At 40.1% G+C, this 19,962-nt stretch overlaps 1 protein-coding gene across 6 annotated transcripts in view; it reads right to left on the bottom strand.

Moving 5' to 3' along the window:
- Positions 1–19,962, bottom strand: part of LOC138855377 (FH1/FH2 domain-containing protein 3-like) — an 82,228-nt gene that overhangs the window by 7,506 nt on the left and 54,760 nt on the right. For 3 of the 6 annotated variants that reach the window (XR_011394617.1, XR_011394618.1, XR_011394621.1), the window contains 2 exons: positions 14,372–14,585; positions 1,987–2,434 (listed from right to left, as the gene is read on the bottom strand). Coding sequence is in view for 1 of the 6 variants with exons in the window: in XM_070104498.1 (XP_069960599.1) it covers positions 14,537–14,585 (49 nt within the window). In the remaining 5 variants the exon portion in view is untranslated. Of the gene's footprint in view, positions 1–1,986; positions 2,435–5,144; positions 14,586–19,962 lie in introns of those variants that run through there. The other 3 variants (XR_011394619.1, XR_011394620.1, XM_070104498.1) reach the window with 3 other exon arrangements.

Here is a 19,962-nt window from a genome sequence, read left to right as displayed (position 1 = left end):
GGGATGGGGGGGTTATTGAGGTGATTTGCTCATTTAGAGAGGATGGAGCAAAACAGAATAACTTGGAGGGTGCACAAATCTGTAGGGGGAAGGATGGGTAGTGGTCATTCTAGGAAAGGGCGAAGGGGGAGAGGGAGGGAGGGAGGTAGACAGATTGTGTGTGCAATGGGAATACAGCAAAAGTGTTCAAGATAAATGGTTTTTGAGACCTGACAAGCTGTTGGAATGTGAGCAGTATAATATTTTGCAAAGGCGTTTAGGACGACCAGTTAACCGGACATAAAGGAACGGTTTGGAATATTTGTTGTTTGGAGTGACATCTGCAAAGACAGTGATTATGTGTGAATGATGGCAATGAAAATTTTTAATGATGAATTTGTTTCTTTTCTGGATTTTTTTCATAATTCTGGGATGTAATTGATTAGGCAGAGAGCTCCATCAAGCCTAGCATCTCTATACAGGTATGTACTAGTTTTGATGCCCATTAATACAGACTCGTAAGAGGAAAAAAACATCGTCTGAGCTCGAATCAAAATGTGCCAAAATTACGGTGGTCCCTCGTTTTTCATAATTAATCCGTTCCGGAGTGTGTGACTATTGTCGAAACTGATGATTTGCAAAACCATTTTTCCCACGAGAAATAATATAAACACAATTAATCCGTTCCAAACACCCAGAAGTATAGACAAAAAATGTTTCTGTTTACCTTAAAGATACATTTGCATGCACAAAACAATAAACATTCAACATGACAGTTACCTTCATTGAAGACTGCTGCTGTTGTTGATGGATGCAAGACACGGAGAAAGAAGAGAAGTTATTGTTTGGAAAGGGAAGGGGGTCCATAAGGACTCTAGGTACCAAGTCCTTATCAGGGGTCACTTCTCTAGCTTATAGATTTACATGCAGAAAAGAATGACAAATAAATTTAAAGCACTAATAAAATGGATAAATGAACATTTAACATCACACTTACCTTTATTCAAGACTTGTTGGTGTATGGCAGAGGGACACGAGGCGACTTAACTGTTGGAGAACGACACCGATATCAACTCGACAGCTCATTTATCTATCGCAATTCAACTAATACGACATAAGAAACAATATTAATAACATAAAAACATGGAATATACCCTAAAATGAACAAGTCATTAGGTATGTCACAACTGGTGTTGGGCATATAAGGACCACCGAGAGCATAAGCCGTACATAATGGTGGTGAAGGCTGCAACTGAGGCGGCACTGTTTTCTGTAGCCCTATACAACTCCAACAGTATTGGAGGAGTTAGTAAAATTGCTGAATCACTGAAGAAGGCACCCTCTACCACTATCACAACTGCTACCACCATCACTACCGCCCTCTACCACGATCACAACTGCTACCGCCACCACTTTCCTATTTTTCTACAGACTTTTTCTTGAATTGTATTGTGTTTCTCGCATTCTTTACCAGAGGGCTGGCACTAGAAGCTTTCTTTGGAGCCGTGGTACCTTATTTAGCAGTTGCAACCACTAAAACGAATGGAATATTATGAAATGTATTGTATAAACAGGCGAGATCATCCTCCCTCACTCGTAAGTAATGGCACACCGGCTGGGAATGGAGCGTGGGGCCGCTCGAGGCGTGCGTGCGTGTCTGGGACAAACGACCGCTTGCAAGTCGGACGACGATTCGCGAGTCGACGTTCCGACGAAAAACGTCTTACGAGTTTTGAAAATTACAACTTCTGGTGCTTACGAAAAACGAGGGACCACTGTGTATCATTTTTATATTCTTAATCAGTATCAATAATAGTGCCTGTATAGTGATTTTAAATATTTTTTTTAAAATCCAGCCAAGTAGGGCTAAAAATGCTAAACTACAAGTCTGGCGATTTTTGGGTGCCAAATATTTTTTTTTTTCCTCTAAAAATGAAAAGTAGGTTCAATGGAACTTTGGCTAATCAATTATTTATCTTAATGAGCTGAACAGAAAAATCATATTACATATAAGAAAGGCAAGCTGGTGAAGAATACTGTACGCTGGGGCTGTGGTTGGAGAATACTCCAGGGTAGGGCTATGGTTGGAGCATATTGCAGGGTGGTGCTGTGGTTGGAGAATACTGCAGAGTGGGGCTGTGGTTGGAGCATATTGCAGGGTGGTGCTGTGGTTGGAGCATATTGCAGGGTGGTGCTGTGGTTGGAGAATACTGCAGGGTGGGGCTGTAGTTGGAGCATATTGCAGGGTGGTGCTGTGGTTGGAGAATACTGCAGGGTGGGGCTGTGGTTGGAGCATATTGCAGGGTAGGGCTGTGGTTGGAGAATACTGCAGGGTGGGGCTGTGGTTGGAGCATATTGCAGGGTGGTGCTGTGGTTGGAGAATACTGCAGGGTGGGGCTGTGGTTGGAGAATACTGCAGGGTAGGGCTGTGGTTGGAGAATACTGCAGGATGGGGCTGCGGTAGGTGGATAATACAAAATTATTATAATACAAAATCACACATTCTAACCTTTGCAAGAAATAAAAATTTGTATTTAAGGATAGCTTTCACTGTGTTCACACTCCAGTAACTGATGGAAGCCAGGAGACAATAAACTGGACAACAATACAGTAAATGCTCAGTATCATCAACTTTCAAAAACACCAAACAAAATCTACTGCATAAATTGCATTTCTCACTTATGCTGTATATATAATAAACAACTTTTAAATGTTGATGAAGAGATGGAGGCAATAATTTCACGCAATGGCCAGGGACGTATAACATCTCTCACCAGTCGAGAATAGCAGCACGTGAATGTGGGGGAGGTGCACGAGGCATTACGTTCAATGAAACGGGGTAAAGCAGCTCGAACCGACGGGATCGCGACAGAAATGTTAAAAGCGGAAGCGGTGGGAGGGGGGTTGTATGTACGGCTGGCGGGTCTAATGTACGTTCACAAATGTGCCGATATTATTTCGGTAGGCCTGCTGCAGTGTTCCTTCTTTCTTATGTTCTTGTCCTTTCTGAACCTAAATTTTTTTTCCAACTTGAAACCATTGCTGAGAGTCATGTCTTGGTTAGATATTTTTAGCATGTTGTTTGCATCCCCTATATCTGTTCCTGTTTTCCATTTAAGCACCTCCATCATATGGTGTGCCCCCCCCCACCCCCTTAATTCTATGCCTTTCTAGATTGCAGATTTGGGGCCCTCTGTCTATCTTCTAGCCATGCATGGGCCAGCAGGCCAGCTAGTGCTTCTTTCTTTTGATCAATGACATGTTTTAATCTGTGTATCAGTTTGGATAATTTTGATCTAATTTCCCATTTTGGAACACTAGTATGTAGTTTGAGCAGCTAGAACTAGGCTCTGAGAAATATCAGAAACCATCACCAGCTACCCAAGTCAGGTCATTCCAGTTCAACCCACCCAGGTAATTTGTCCTGTGAAATCTTCAAAGTGGAAGTTAGGGTCTGACTTGATTGTGGTTATTAGGGTAATTCAATGATGTCTTGAAAGAGTGATTCGAAATTGCTTTCCCTCATGTTCATAATTAAAAACACAATATTCAGAGATTCCTCGTTGGAAAGAACCAAGTCAAGCAGGTTATTTCCTCTAGTAGGTTCTGTCACTGTTTTAAAAAAGAAATTCTGACTTGTATAAAGTCAAGTTGCTCTAATCAATTTTTGGTTAAATTTTCCCATTAATGCCATATTTTCAAATCTAGAAGCCTTACGAATTTCATCCCATGCTGGTTTACTGCATGTCCTATCGAGGTCTGGAGGTCTGTAAGTTACGCCCGAGTCGAGTTCTTTTCCACTACAGTGGACCCCCGCATACCGTACGCATCGCATACCGTACAATCCGCATACCGCTCGCTTTTTTCGCAAAAATTTTGCCTCGCATACCGCCCAAAAACCCGCTCACCGCTCTTCGTCCGAGACGCGTCCAATGTGCGCCCTCGGCCAGCCTCGCATGTTCCGCCGGTGGTATTGTTTACCAGCCAGCCTCCGCGGTAACATCCAAGCATACAATCGGAATATTTTGTATTATTACAGTGTTTTCGGTGCTTTATCTGGAAAATAAGTGACCATGGGCCCCAAGAAAGCTTCTAGTGCCAACCCTACAGGAATAAGGGTGAGAATTACTATAGAGATGAAGAAAGAGATCATTGATAAGTATGAAAGTGGAGAGCGTGTCGCCGACCTGGCCAGGTTGTACAAGAAACCCAAATCAACCATCGCTACTATTGTGGGCAACAGAAAGGCAATCAAGGAAGCTGTTCTTGCCAAAGGTTTAACTGTGTTTTCGAAACAGAGATCGCAAGTGATGGAAGATGTTGAGAGACTCTTATTGGTGTGGATAAATGAAAAACAGCTAGCAGGAGATAGCGTCTCTCAAGCGATCATAAGCGAAAAGGCTAGGAAGTTGCATGAGGATTTAATTAAAAAAATGCCTGCAACTAGTGATGATGTGAGTGAATTTAAGGCCAGCAAAGGTTGGTTTGAGAGATTTAAGAAGCGTAGTGGCATACATAATGTGATAAGGCATGGTGAGGCTGCCAGTTCGGACCACAAAGCAGCTGAAAAATATGTGCAGTAATTCAAGAAGTACATAGACAGTGAAGGACTGAAACCTGAACAAGTGTTTAATTGTGATGAAACAGGCCTGTTTTGGAAGAAAATGCCAAGCAGGACCTACATTACTCAGGAGGAAAAGGCACTCCCACGACATAAGCCTATGAAAGACAGGCTTACTTTGTTGATGTGTTCCAATGCTAGTGATGATTGCAAAGTGAAGCCTTTATTAGTGTATCACTCTGAAACTCCCAGACCGTTCAGGCAAAAGAATGTCCTCAAGGAGAATTTGTGTGTGCTGAGGAGGGCAAACAGTAAGGCATGGGTCACTAGGGACTTTTTCTATGACTGGTTACACCATGCATTTGCCCCCAATGTGAAAGATTACCTAACTGAAAAGAAATTAGACCTTAAGTGCCTCCTGGTGTTAGACAATGCCCCTGGTCATCCTACAGACGTGGCAGAGCGACTTTATGGGGACATGAGCTTCATTAAGGTCAAGTTTTTGCCTCCTAATACCACTCCTCTCCTGCAGCCCATGGACCAGCAGGTTATTGCAAACTTCAAAAAACTGTACACAAAAGCTCTGTTTGAAAGGTGCTTTGTAGTGACCTCAGAAACTCAACTGACTCTAAGAGAGTTTTGGAGAGAGCACTTTAATATCCTCAATTGTGTAAACCTTATAGGTAAGGCTTGGGAGGGAGTGACTAAGAAGACCTTGAACTCTGCTTGGAAGAAACTGTGGCCAGAATGTGTAGACAAAAGGGATTTTGAAGGGTTTGAGGCTAACCCTGAGAGGATTATGCCAGTTGAGGAATCCATTGTGGCATTGGGAAAGTCCTTGGGGTTGGAGGTTAATGGGGATGATGTGGAAGAGTTGGTGGAGGAGGACAATGAAGAACTAACCACTGATGAGCTGATAGATCAACTTCAACAGCAAGAGGCCAGACCTGAGGAAACTGGTTCAGAGGAGGGGAGAGAGAAATTGAAGAAATTGCCTACTACAAAGATTAAGGAAATCTGTGCAAAGTGGCTTGAAGTGCAAACCTTCATGGATGAAAATCACCCTCACACAGCTATTGCAAGCCGTGCTGGTGATTATTACACTGACAATGTTGTGAAACACTTTAGGGAAGTCATAAAGGAACGAGAGGTACAGGCCACTATGGAGATATGTTGTGCGAAAGAAGTCCAGTGACTCTGAAGCTGGTCCTAGTGGCATTAAAAGAAGAAGGGAAGTAACCCCAGAAAAGGACTCGACACCTCAAGTCTTAATGGAAGGGGATTCCCCTTCTAAACACTAACACTCTCTCTCCCCTCCTCCCATCCCATCAATCATCACCAGATCTTCAATAAAAGTACGTGTCATGTAAGTGTGCATGCCTTTTTCAGTTTGTGTGTATTAAAATTAACATTTCATGTGGTAAAATTTTTTTTTTCATACTTTTGGGTGTCTTGCATGGATTAATTTGATTTCCATTATTTCTTATGGGGAAAATTCATTCGCATACCGAACATTTCGCATAACAACCAGCCCTCTTGCACGGATTAAAGTCGCTATGCGGGGGTCCACTGTACTTCTTGCCCACGTCAAGGATGGAGGATGTCTAGGATATTTTTAATCTTATTCTGTGCCTCTACATTCCTCAAATACCTCAGATAAGAAAGTAGATTCGTAAGGCAGGAAAGCCTCATCGTAAAATTGTCCAGAGATTCGTCGATATCTTTGAAGGTGGCCTCTAATTGCTTTGGCAATTTATTCCATCCATTTTCAAAACAATGGTTAAGCAAATAGGTAGCTATCTTTAAATTATAGACCAATCTCCCTTGTAAACAGGTATCACATTTGCAAATGTTGTAAGGGGAATTTAGCAAAACTTGGTCTTTTCAACATATCACTGTGAACTGGTCTGGTAACAGTCGCGGATGAACGGAACAGAATCCCGAGTACAGTTAGGGGCTAAAATGTGTAGTTTTAAAAATAGGTTTGATAAATGCACGAGTGGGTGTGAGTTGGACCCGATTAGCTTGTGCTGCTATGTCAGTCGCCGTGTTCGAGTGAATGTGACCCGACCCAACTAGGTCGGGTGCGTTGGCTTAAGCCGGTAGGAGACTTGGACCTGCCTCGCATGGGCCAGTAGGCCTGTTGCAGTGTTCCTTCTTTCTTATGCTCTTAAAATGGCAAATACGATGCAAATTTATAAAGCTGGAGATAGGTTAACTTTGAATTAAGAAAATTTCTTTGTGGGGCAAATGGTTTTTTTACAGTGTTGTGGATATAGAAAAGTTGTGAATTGTTTAATGGTTTGACTAGATTATTATACATTGGCTAATTAATTTGAAATTAAAATCTACCCATTGTATTTGAAGTAATTCCTGGTTGCTCTTGAAGGTGAGGGAGCATGCAAGTGTCGTGAAAGATTCTTTTAATTAAATTAAAGTTAGGTTCTGTTCCAAAATTACAGAGTATCTCTTATGGAACTGGAATGATATTAAAAGTGAAGCTTGACTTAAGGATGACAGCTCATAATAAACTTGCAAAACTGAAATTATGCTGTTTTATACTAAATCTAAAAGTCTTTGTACGTAACTTATTTAAAGCATTTCTTTGGCAGGTTTTTGCAGGACAGTAGATAGATAGATGTGTTAGGTCTCAAGTCAGCCAGTCAGCCAGTCAGCCAGCCAGCCAGCCAGTCAGCCAGCCAGTCAGTCAGCCAGTCAGCCAGCCAGCCAGCCAGCCAGCCAGCCAGCCAGTCAGTCAGTCAGTCAGTCAGTCAGTCAGTCAGTCAGTCAGTCAGTCAGTCAGTCAGTCAGTCAGTCAGTCAGTCAGCCAGCCAGCCAACCAGCCAACCAGCCAACCAGCCAACCAGCCAGCCAACCAGCCAGCCAGTCTTAAAGATAAAAGGTAAGTTATGTGGTATATAAGAACATAAAGAAAGAACACTGTAGTAGCCCTACTGGCCCATGGTATATAGGTTTAATTAACTATTCTTTATTGGCTCTACTGACTAGACTGATTCAGAGCATTATATTGGAACACATCAACAGGCCCATTGACTTATGCTAGACAGGTTCAGCTCCAAACCCTTAAGGGTTTAGAGCTTCATTATTAGTATAGCCTTTTTTTGAATGTTGCTTGATTCTGGCCTGTTGCCTAATGGACATAGCTCAACTAAGTTATGCTGATTGCATAGAGATTATGAGGTTAAACTTGCAAGAGAATCAAAGACTAACCCAAAAGGATTCTTTCAGGTATACAGAAGTAACATCGGGGACAAGACAGGCCCACTCAAAAGTTACTCGGGAATGTGTAGAATTTTTAACACGTACTTCTTCTCGGTTTTTACATGGGAAGATACTAGCAATATTCCAGAAATAATAAATTATGTAGAACAGGATGATGATAAATTATGCACAATTAGGGTCACAAGTGACGTGGTCCTTAGGCAAATAGGTAAATTAAAACCTAACAAATCCCCAGGCCCTGATGAACTCTATGCAAGGGTTCTAAAGCAATGTAAAGAGGAGCTTAGCAAACCTCTGGCTAATCTTTTCAACATATCATACAGACTGCCATGCTGCCAGATAAGTGGAAAATGGCAAATGTGATACCTATTTTCAAAGCAGGTAGCAGGTCCTTAGCTTCAAACTATAGACCAATAAGACTAACCTCTATAGTGGGAAAATTTATGGAATCAATAATTGCCGAAGCAGTTCGTAGCCACCTTGAAAAACACAAATTAATCGAGGAATCTCAGCACGGTTTTACAAAGGGGCATTCCTGCCTTACGAATTTATTAACTTTTTTCACCGAGGTGTTTGAGGAGGTACATCACGGTAATGAATATGATATTGTGTATAAGTCAGCAAGTAAGGCTTTTGACAGGATCCCACATCAGAGACTACTGAGGAAAATTAAGGCACATGGAACAGGAGGAGAAATTTTTTCCTGGATAGAGGCACAGTTGACAAATAGGCAGCAGAGGAAAGTTTGCATAAATGGGGAGAAATCAGAGTGAGGAAGCGTCATGAGTGGTGTTCCACGGGGGTCAGTGTTGGGGGGCCCCCTGTTGTTTGCAATCTACATAAATGACACCAACGAGGGCATGCAGAGCGACGTAAGCAAGTCTGCCGACGACGCCAAAATAGGCCCTCGAATTCGTTCCGATGAGGACACTAAAGCACTCCGAGATTTGAATAGACTGATGCAGTGGTCGGACGAGTGGCAGATGCAATTTAATATAGATGAATACTAAGTTCTAAATGTTGGACAGGAAAATAACCATGCCACACAAACTAAACAACGTAGATCTTAACGTTACGGATTGCGAAAAAGATTTACGAGTTTTGGTTAGCGGTAATCTAAAACCGAGACAACAGTGCACAAGTGTTTGCAATAAAGCTAACAGAATCCTTGGCTTCATATCGAGAAGCGTAAATAATACGAGTCCTCGGGTTGTTCTTCAACTCTATATATCCTTGGTTAGGCCTCATTTAGATTATGCTGCACAGTTTTGGTCACCGTATTACGGAATGCTTAGATTCCACTCGCACGACAGGAAAAAAGACTTAATTATTGCATCTATTAAAGAAAGAGGTATACATAAACGAGTGTCTCGCCAAAAAACGTCAGAACCTCCTGTATAGAGTCGGAAAACTTGAGCGGGAGAATAATGACACAATACACCAACGCTTCACACGGGATGGGAAAATTCTACTTGGGAAAACAAATGTAGGCCAACTGTACACAATCACGGACGAGAACGATCTATCGCGATTTCTCGGGGTTGGACAGTGTCCGACCTAAAAGCCTACGTGTAGTGTATGTTTTGCTCCATTATTGTACAAATTTCACAGTACAATCTCTTAGTAATAATCAAAAAATCAACTACCTCAGTAATGTGATTTCACTAGTAAGCATAAGTCACCTTATATTACATAATTTTCTTAATTACTACTATTGATTGCTTAAATATTTGCTTCATTAATACTTTCTTGTCCATATTACAACCTCATATTTCTTTAAATACTATTAATTGCTATTACTTACCAAATTTATTATCAAATACCATTTTTACTATCAGTACAATTTACTCTTAACATTTTCGACATTATTTTAACTACCATTACTTGTTTAATTACCATAACCTGTTTTAATACCACATTTACTATCTTAGAGTAGTTCCTTACTCTTAAATACCTTGTACTGCCAATTAAGCTCTAGTATAACTACCAGTCCAATATTGAGTCCAAATAACTCTTCTTAAAATTTAGTACTTAAAATAAACATTTATTTTTATTTTTATTAATATTTTTTGTAATCTTTATTACTTACTCAAATTTTATTAAACACCATATTTACTACCAGTCAATTTTACTTTTGTACATTAAACATTATTTTATACTTTTCTTTACCATTTGTTGCCAAATTTTCAAGTTTGTATATTCAACTCCAACCTTTATATTATCCTTTGTACCATCTTACTATCATATTATAAATAAGTTGCCATTTTTATTTTTTTTTTATTCTTTTGGCACATTAATTTGTGTATTTTATCTTGTCAATTTCAATCTAGTTATACTCTTGTTCTTGTTAACAACTTATATTAGACCTTAGTGCAATTGCAAGTGAGAATCTTGTACCATTTTAATTTGTATTTTTATTAGTTTATACCTAGTTGTACTTTAGCTCATTCTAGCTCAATACATAGACAACACCAAATTCATTATATTAGACCTTAGTGCAATTACAAGAGTGAGTCTGGTGCTATTTGTAATTTGTATTTTTATAATATTAGTTTATACCTAGTTGTACTTTAGCTCATTCTACCACAACACACAGACAATATCAACTTCATTATGTTTATTTGAGACTATACACTATATGACCAAAGTGCTTTAGCTATATACTTGTCCAAACTTCCCACTACTACAGATACCAGTATTAGAACTCGCCGCACAATACGGGATATAAATAACCGCTATTTAAACCTAAAAGATGAACGATCGCGTCGACCCTGATCTAAACCTCCGTAATCTAACGCATAATCCAAACTTATTGGAGAGTAACTGCCTTTATTACACAGCATCACAAGCCAGAACTATCCTAAACACTGCTCAAAGTCTATCAGTTCTTAACTACAACATCAGGTCCTTAAGCAAACACTACGATGACCTCCTGGCACTCCTTGAATCGCTAAAGACACCTTTCTCCTGCATTATTCTTACCGAGACCTGGCTTAAGCAGGACACAATAGATATCTACCCTCTACCAGGATACACAGCAATCCACAACTGCAGACCATACCAAGTTGGGGGTGGTATTGCAATCTATTACTCTAACCAACTATCTTGTATTAGCACCGCTTGCTTTAGTAATGAATGCGGGGAATACATTTTTGCTAATTTTACTGTAAAAAACCTTAAGACGCCTATAACAATCGTTGCCATTTACCGGATACCCCGCACAAACATCCCAAATTTCAGTGAGAATCTAAAGGCACTTATAACAAACAGACAAATGAACAAGCACCGCCTTATCTTAGCTGGAGACTTCAATATCAACCTTGGCCAACCAGATGATCAGCCTGTAACTGATTTCGTCAATAATACGAACAACACACTTCTCATACCGACAATAACTAAACCAACCAGGCTGACTTAGACGAGTGCAACCATAATAGACCACATATGGACCAATATACTAGCCCCCCCCCCTTAAATCAGGGATAATCACAGACAGCACTACAGACCACTACCCGACCTTCCTCTTAACAAACATTAGTGAGCCGCCACCGCCGCCGCCACCACTCGAATGCAACAGTTTCATTTAGACTCCGTGATGAGGCCTCAAGAAGGAATTTCACAGCAGACCTAGAGACTGTTGACTGGCCTACAGAATTCTCCAATGCCAATGGTATTGACGACTGGACAGACATTTTACTTAACAAAATACTTAGACTATACGACAAACATTGTCCTATAAAAACGAAACACGTCACGAATAAATGGCTTGGTTGCCCATGGCTAACCAGCAGCATTCTGAAATCCATTGATAAGAAACACCAATATGAAAAGCAATATAGACAGGGCTTATTACACAAAGATATTCTCAAACAATATTCATCAGTTCTCACCAAATTAATAAAACTCCAGAACTGCAGACACATTCATCACTTTCAAAACTACAGTTAGAAAACATCTCGTCTCCCTGATACACCCCGTCAACTAACTACATGAAAACCACCTGGCGGTTCACACTTACACTCGCTCACCCATTAACTATAAACACAGAAATACAAATCTTAATCTTAAAATAATGAATCCTAACTGACTCACGAAATCGTAATGACACGATTGCAAACAAACCATACCACGGGCGGGACTTAAACCCATGGTCAGAGAGTCTGGAGTTTCACGACTCTCTGACCGCGGGTTCAAGTCCCGCCCATGGTATGGAATCCTAACTAGTCATAAGTTTGCCTGTGATACTCCAATATAGACACTATGTATTGTGCCAAAACAAAAGTACAGTGGACCCTCGACCAACGATGGCATCGATTAATGATAAATCCGACTAGCGATACATTTTAACGCAAAAATTTTGCCTCGATTAGCGCTGAAAAACTAGACCAACACTATTCGTTCCGTCTGAGACGCGTCCACTTCTGGCCAGTGTTTACAAGCCAGCCAGCCATCGCGGTAGCTTCTAAGCATACAATCGGAACATTTCATATTATCACAGCCTTTTTAGTGATTGCACCTGCAAAATAAGTCACCATGGGCCTCAAGAAAGCTTCTAGTGCCAACCCTACAGCAAAAAGGGTGAGAATTACTATGGATATGAAGAAAGAGATCATTGCTAAGTATGAAAGTGGAGTGCGTGTCTCCGAGATGGCCAGGTTGTACACAAAACCCCAATCAATCATCGCTACTATTGTGGCCAAGAAAATGGCAATCAAGGAAGCTGTTCTTGACAAAGGTGCAACTATGTTTTCGAAACTGAGATCGCAAGTGATAGAAGATGTTGAGAGACTGTTATTGGTGTGGATAAACGAAAAACAGATAGCAGGAGATAGCATCTCTCAAGCGATCATATGTGAAAAGGCTAGGAAGTTGCATGAGGATTTAATTAGAAAAATGTCAGCAACTAGTGATGATGTGAGCAAATTTAAAGCCAGCAAAGGTTGGTTTGAGAGATTTAAGAATCGTAGTGGCATACATAGTGTGATAAGGCATGGTGAGACTGCCAGTTTGGACCAAAAAGCAGCTGAAAAATATGTGCAGGAATTCAAGGAGTACATAGTGAAGAATTGAAACCTGAACAAGTGTTTAATTGTGACACTGACAATGTTGTTCAACACTTTAGGAATGTCATAAAGGAACGGGAGGTACAGGCCTCTATGGACAGATATGTTGTGCGACAGAGATCCAGTGACTCTCAAGCTGGTCCTAGTGGCATTAAAAGAAGAAGGGAAGTAACCCCGAAAAAGGACTTGCCACCTCAAGTCCTAATGGAAGGGGATTCCCCTTCTAAACACTAACACCATCAACACTCTCCCCTCCTCCCATCCCATCAATCATCACCAGATCTTCAATAAAGGTAAGTGTCATGTAACTGTGCATGTCTTCTTCAGTTTGTGTGTATTAAAATTAATATTTCATGTGGTAAATTTTTTTTTTTTTCAATACTTTTGGGTGTCTTGCACGGATTAATTTGATTTCCATTATTTCTTATGGGGAAAATTAACTCGACTAACGATAATTTTGATTAACGATGAGCTCTCAGGAACGCATTAATATCGCTGGTCGAGGGTCCACTGTATTCACATTGCTAAACTCACAAACTATAATGTAGTCACTTAGCCTTAATACCATAATCTGTAATAATTTAAAGCTAAGAATTAATCCAAGTCTGGCCGAAATGCCTAGCCATGCTAGGTGTCCTAGTGGCCCCCTCTGTAATTAGTATTTTAAAACATGTAAATCACACAATATCCAAAATCCATAAACCCTGCATTGTAATCCTTATAGAGAATACGCTTGATTGATTGATTGACTGAATGCATATAAATGCTCTGGAAAACATACAGAGGAGGATGACAAAGTTGATCCCATGGATCAGAAATCTTCCCTATGAGGATAGACTGAGGCCCTGAATCTGCACTCTTTAGAAAGGCATAGAACCAGGGGGGGATATGATTGAGGTGTACAAACGGAAGACAGGAGTAAATAAAGGGGATGTAAATGACGTGCTCAAAGTGTCTAGCCTGGATGGGACTCGTAGCAATGGTTTTAAGTTGGATAAATTCAGATTCAGGAAGGATATAAGAAAGCACTGGTTTGGTAATAGAGTTGTGGATGAGTGGAACAAACTCCCAAGTACAGTTATAGAGGCTAAAAAGTTGTGTAATTTTAAAAATACGTTAGATGAATACACGGGTGGGAGTGAGCTGGACCTGATTAGCTTGTACTACTAGGTCAGTTGCCATGTTCCTTGGGTGAATGTGACCCGACCTGACTAGGTTGGGGCATTGGCTTAAGCCGGTAGGAGACTTGGACCTGCCTGGCATGGGCCAGTAGACCTGCTGCAGTGTTCCTTCTTTCTTATGTTCTTATTATTTATACAATTATTACAACATTGCATAAAAGTAAATACGTAATCTATTTTTTGGCGTGAATAAAAATTCATTATGTGAATAAAAAATCAAAATACAATTCATTTGTAAAGCCTGAAAATGTAACTAATAAACAGAGGAAATGTTTGTTAGTTTAGTATCAGGAAAATTATTCAAAGATACTAGGAAATACTATACAAGTCACTGTTTACTTAACTCTGATATATAGAGATTGTGCAACAAAGCACACATGTGCAGTACATTGTGGAATGTACAACAGGTGTGCTTCGACTTCCAGATAGCGGGTTCGTAGTACTGATGATGATATCTTGGTAGAATGGCACTTTTGACTGCTGGAGCTTCTTTGGCCTCTTCTATAGTATTAAAATAATGGGAACAGCATGGAGAAGCACAAAACGATGCAGGAAACTCTGCAGATGTGGGAGATATCAGTGAAACACAGAAAAATGGTTGGTTTATTTGCAATAGTGTCATTACAGTTGTACAGTGCACTCCAGAAAAAACTATATTCATTGATTTACTTTTGATACAGGTGTTGCTCAAAATCAAATTGTCTCTATAGTATAAGAGGCAATTCCCTGAAACTACAATGTGTACACAAATGAAGCAAACTCTTCCCACACAAAAGTGTCCTTGGCCCTCTTCATTTACATAAACGACCTATCGCAACTACTCAGACCGACACTGTTTTCTTCGGTCGTGCTAGCCAATACCAAATTACAGAAAATCTACTCTAAATATTGACAAAACCTACTCGATACAGTTTGGAAACACACGTCCCTCTTAACATCACAAAGCTCACAGAGGGAAAATTCTTACGAATCCACCTTGATAATTATTTTTTTTATTATCACACCGGCCGATTCCCACCAAGGCAGGGTGGCCCGAAAAAGAAAAACTTTCACCATCATTCACTCCATCACTGTCTTGCCAGAAGGGTGCTTTACACTACAGTTTTTAAACTGCAACATTAACACCCCTCCTTCAGAGTGCAGGCACTGTACTTCCCATCTCCAGGACTCAAGTCCGGCCTGCCGGTTTCCCTGAATCCCTTCATAAATGTTACTTTGCTCACACTCCAACAGCACGTCAAGTATTAAAAACCATTTGTCTCCATTCACTCCTATCAAACACGCTCACGCATGCCTGCTGGAAGTCCAAGCCCCTCGCACACAAAACCTCCTTTACCCCCTCCCTCCAACCCTTCCTAGGCCGACCCCTACCCCGCCTTCCTTCCACTACAGACTGATACACTCTTGAAGTTATTCTGTTTCGCTCCATTCAGAATAACTTCAAACACATTTCAAAGAAAATCTCGAAGGCATACTATCCAACATACAGTCACCCCTCTGTATCACTCACTCGTTTATCTCGCCTACGGAATTTGTGCGTGAGGCTCAACGACAATAGAGCATCTCAGACCGTTAATTACCCAACAAAATAAATGTTCCAGTCACAATGACAACAAATTCCCACTACAGATACCAAAACTTACTCACCATACAAAACATCCATACTTATTATTGTACCTACATACAAAACTCCAATATTTATTTATTTATTTATTTATTTATTTAAAATTTGAGCACACATACAGAGGTACAAAAAATACAGATAAGAGCAGCATGCCAAAGCCACTTATACTATGCATAGCATTACGGGCTGGCTTAAAATTAACTTAAGATTAACTAAGCAATGATGAAATCAGTGATAAAACTTTAATGTAAACAGATTACTATAAAGCACAAGTGAGTATTACAAAAACAGGTCATATGATTGTATGCATTGTTGTACATTCAGTAGAATGGAGTATTCTGTTAGGTAGTGTATTTAAAAAATAATAAAGTTAGATTGGGTTTTAGGTTTAACATTTATGTGATATAATTGTGAGAAACATTTAAGATATACAATTTATAAGGTTCAGTTATTCAGTATTTATTTGGTTTTGGGTGAGTAAGTGATCTTTGAGAAGAGACTTGAATTTATAAACAGGTAGTGTTTCTTTTATATTTACAGGTAATGAATTCCAGATTTTAGGGCCTTTTATGTGCATTGAGTTTTTGCATAGTGTGAGATGGACACGAGGAACATCAAAGAGTGATCTGTGCCTTGTGTTATGGTCATGTGTTCTGTTGAGGTTGGCAAGGAGATGTTTGAGGGGAGGGTTAATATCAGAGTTAAGTGTTCTATGTATGTAATAGGTGCAGTAATAAGTATGGATGTTTTGTATGGTGAGTAGGTTTAGTGTATTGAATATTGGTGGAGTGTGCTGCCTATAGTGAGAATTTGTTATCATTCTAACTGCAGCCTTTTGTTGGGTAATTAGTGGTCTGAGATGGTTACTTGTTGTTGAGCCCCATGCACAAATTCCATAGATGAGATAGGGGTAAATAAGAGAGTGATATAGGGCCAGGAGGGCTGACTGTGGAACATAGTACCGTATCTTCGATAGTATGCCTACAGTCTTGGAAATTTTCTTAGAAATTTGTTGTATATGTGTATGAAATTTGAGTCTATTATCAAGGTGGATTCCTAAGAATTTTCCCTCTGTTAGCTTTGTGATAGGTGATCCATTTATCATTATGTTAAGAGGGACATCTGTAGCTCTGTTACCAAACTGAACTCCTCCTTACCAACCTTAACACAAGGCACATCACTCTTTCATGTTCATGTCCATCTCACACTGTACAAATGCAATGCACACAAGAGGCCCAAAAATCCGCATTTCATTACCTGTGAATTTATTTATTTATTCATTATTAATTTGAACATGATATAGAAAAGTACAAAAGAATACAATTTGAACATGATATAGAAAAGTACAAAAGAATACAATTAAGTGCAGCATGCCAAAGCCCCTTGTATGCAGAGCATTATGGGCAGGCTTAAAATTAACTTAAGATTAACTAAGCATTCCTAAACATTATTGTAAACAGATAACAATTATGCTCTAGTGACTATTACACAGACAGGTCATATGGTTGCATGCATTGCTGTACAATCAGTAGAATGGAGTATTCTGTTAGGAAATGTAATTAAAAAAATAACAAAGTTTGATTGGGTCTCAGGTTAAATATTTCTGTGATACAATTATGAGAAACATTAAAGATATACAATTTATAAGATACAATTATTCAGTATTTATTTGGTTATGGGTGAGTAAGTGATTTTTGAGAAGAGACTTGAATTTATAAACAGACAGCGTTTCTTTTATATTCACAGGTAATGAATTCCAGATTTTAGGGCCTTTTATAGGCAGGTCATAGCAGCTCTCCTTACTTACTTGTCTCCCTACGATCCCTGTTGGGGAGGGGAACCTTTACCAACGTTGTCATCGTCTTGAATTACACGATGAGCTACGCAAATCGTGTAAAGATCAAACCAAGAAATGGTACCGTTGATGATTCAACGAAGATTGCTCTTGCAACTGTTGTTCAGGTAACACTGGAAGTAAAATTCAACACCGTATTGTCACTGAAAGAAGCGTTCATTGTTGTGTGTCACGATGATGCTGAAGCAGAGAAGTTACTTACTACAGAAGCCATCACTACTCTTACTGCTCAAGGGTTTACTGTTACATCATCTCCTGCCCTCAGGGCAAGGAAATCAGTATTCCTTAAAAAACTTGACAAGATTCTGACTTCTCAATCAACTGCTGAACTCAAGTCATCCATCGAGACGCAAAATACTTGGGCTACTGTTGACAGCATTACAAAAATCCCAAATGCAACGTCCATGCTCAAGGTCACCTTCACCGACGTGAACATGGCTGCTACGGCACTGAACGAAGGTCTTGCTGTCTACTACTACTACTACATCAGTCCTACCTACATTGAAGCAGAGAGATACCACTACATTCAACATTGCTGGAACTGTTATTCATACCATCACACCACCAAAGCATGTCCAGTAAAAGACAAGAAGTTCTGCACTACATGTGGTAGTGAGGGACACACCTTCAGTTCCTGTACCGCTGCTGCTCCATCACAACCAGCGTGCTTAAACTGCAAGAGTAATGATCACCATACACTGGCAGCAAAATGTCCTACAAGAAAGGATATTATGAAGAAAACACAAGATGCAGCAAAGAAAAACCTACAAGCAACACACCAACGTATGTAGCAATTGCAAAGATACAAGCAGACACTACAAAATTACTCCAAGCATCTACTCAGCCCGCCTCCACCATCATCACTCCTCCAACATGTGACGTAACCAAGATCCACTACTGCTTACTATACGCTCACATGCAGAACATGGCTGTACCTGGATCATTTAACTCTACCATCAAAGAGTTATTTGCATTAAACAACATGCCTTCATTTACATTTCCAGCATCTCCACCTTCTGAAGAAATTCTCAAATTCACCAAAAACTTAATCGCCAACTCTTCTGCAGAAGTCCCATCAACACCACCAACTAGTGACGTCAATCCAACAACGACCAATGAGAAGCCTCCACCGCCACCACCTCTCACTGAATCCAACCAATCAGAAGCCTTACCACCAGAAACATCTTCTAATTCGTCTACTGAAGTTGAAAACGAAGCAACACCACCTTCCTCTACTCCACCACTGCCTTCTCAACTTAGCTCACGTCGATTACCTGGAACACCATGGGTTAAACACAAAGGACTCATATTCTACACCACGAGGCTGTACCCTGCAAGCATGACTCGCCTAGAACTCATCCAACATCTCCAAGACAACACTGTATCGTACCAAAGCGAAGAAAGACCATTCCCTACCTACAACCAGATACTCCACCAACTCCAAACCAACGAATACTACTACAGCTCTCCCATAAGTGTGATACAACTCTCTCGAAAACAATATACCGCACTGATAAACGGTATAAGACCATAACCAACTCATCCTGCTTGCTGCCTTCTGACGCTCCCAGCTCCTACCGCTGCCTTCGCCATCCTCTCCTAGTGAGCCAAGCAATGACATCAGTCAAGCCTCTCTATCTACGTCTCCAGTACTTTTGTACCACATGTCCCAAAGTGGTTGGGCCACTTGCCTTGATTCCTCCTCTTCCCCTTCTCCCCATCCTTTTCCAGTTATTTCCATCCTTCCTTATCCTTCTTCCTTCCCATCTTATGACAGCTCTCGTCGTCCTCGATTTGATTTGATTTGATTTTGGGCCTTTTATGTGCACTAAGTTTTTGCATAGCGTGAGATGGACACGAGGAACATCAAAGAGTGATCTGTGCCTTGTGTTATGGTCATGTGTTCTGTTGAGGTTGGTAAGAAGACATTTGAGGGGAGGGTTTACATCAGAGTTAAGTGTCTGTGTGCTTATCAATTCAAAACTCTTCTTAAAAACCACTTACTCACCCACAACTCAATAAATACTCATTAACTCTATCTTATAACCCTATCAAACTATCAATGCTCACTAACTCATCAAAAGTGCTACAAATTTGTACAACTATAAATCCTCCTATTTCAAATACTCATTTATTCTTCATGTTGTATACTGTATTTTTACCACTCAATATATATCATTGCTTACTTAAAAGTTATTTTTAAGCCTGCCCACAATGCTCTGCATACATGGAAGGGGAGCTTCGGCATGTACACTCAACCACTGTACTGTTTCTTTTGTACAACTACGTACTATCATGTCCAAATACGTGTATGTATGTATGTACATATGTATGTATGTATGTATGTATGTATGTATGTATGTGTGTGTATATATATATATATATATATATATATCTTCTTCTTTCTTTCAACACATCGGCCGTATCCCACCGAGGCGGGGTGGCCCAAAAGGAAA

The sequence above is a fragment of the Cherax quadricarinatus genome, chromosome 92 (assembly GCF_038502225.1).
Source record: "Cherax quadricarinatus isolate ZL_2023a chromosome 92, ASM3850222v1, whole genome shotgun sequence".
Lineage (NCBI taxonomy): Eukaryota > Metazoa > Arthropoda > Malacostraca > Decapoda > Parastacidae > Cherax > Cherax quadricarinatus.
This window is presented reverse-complemented; position numbering and strand designations above follow the sequence as displayed.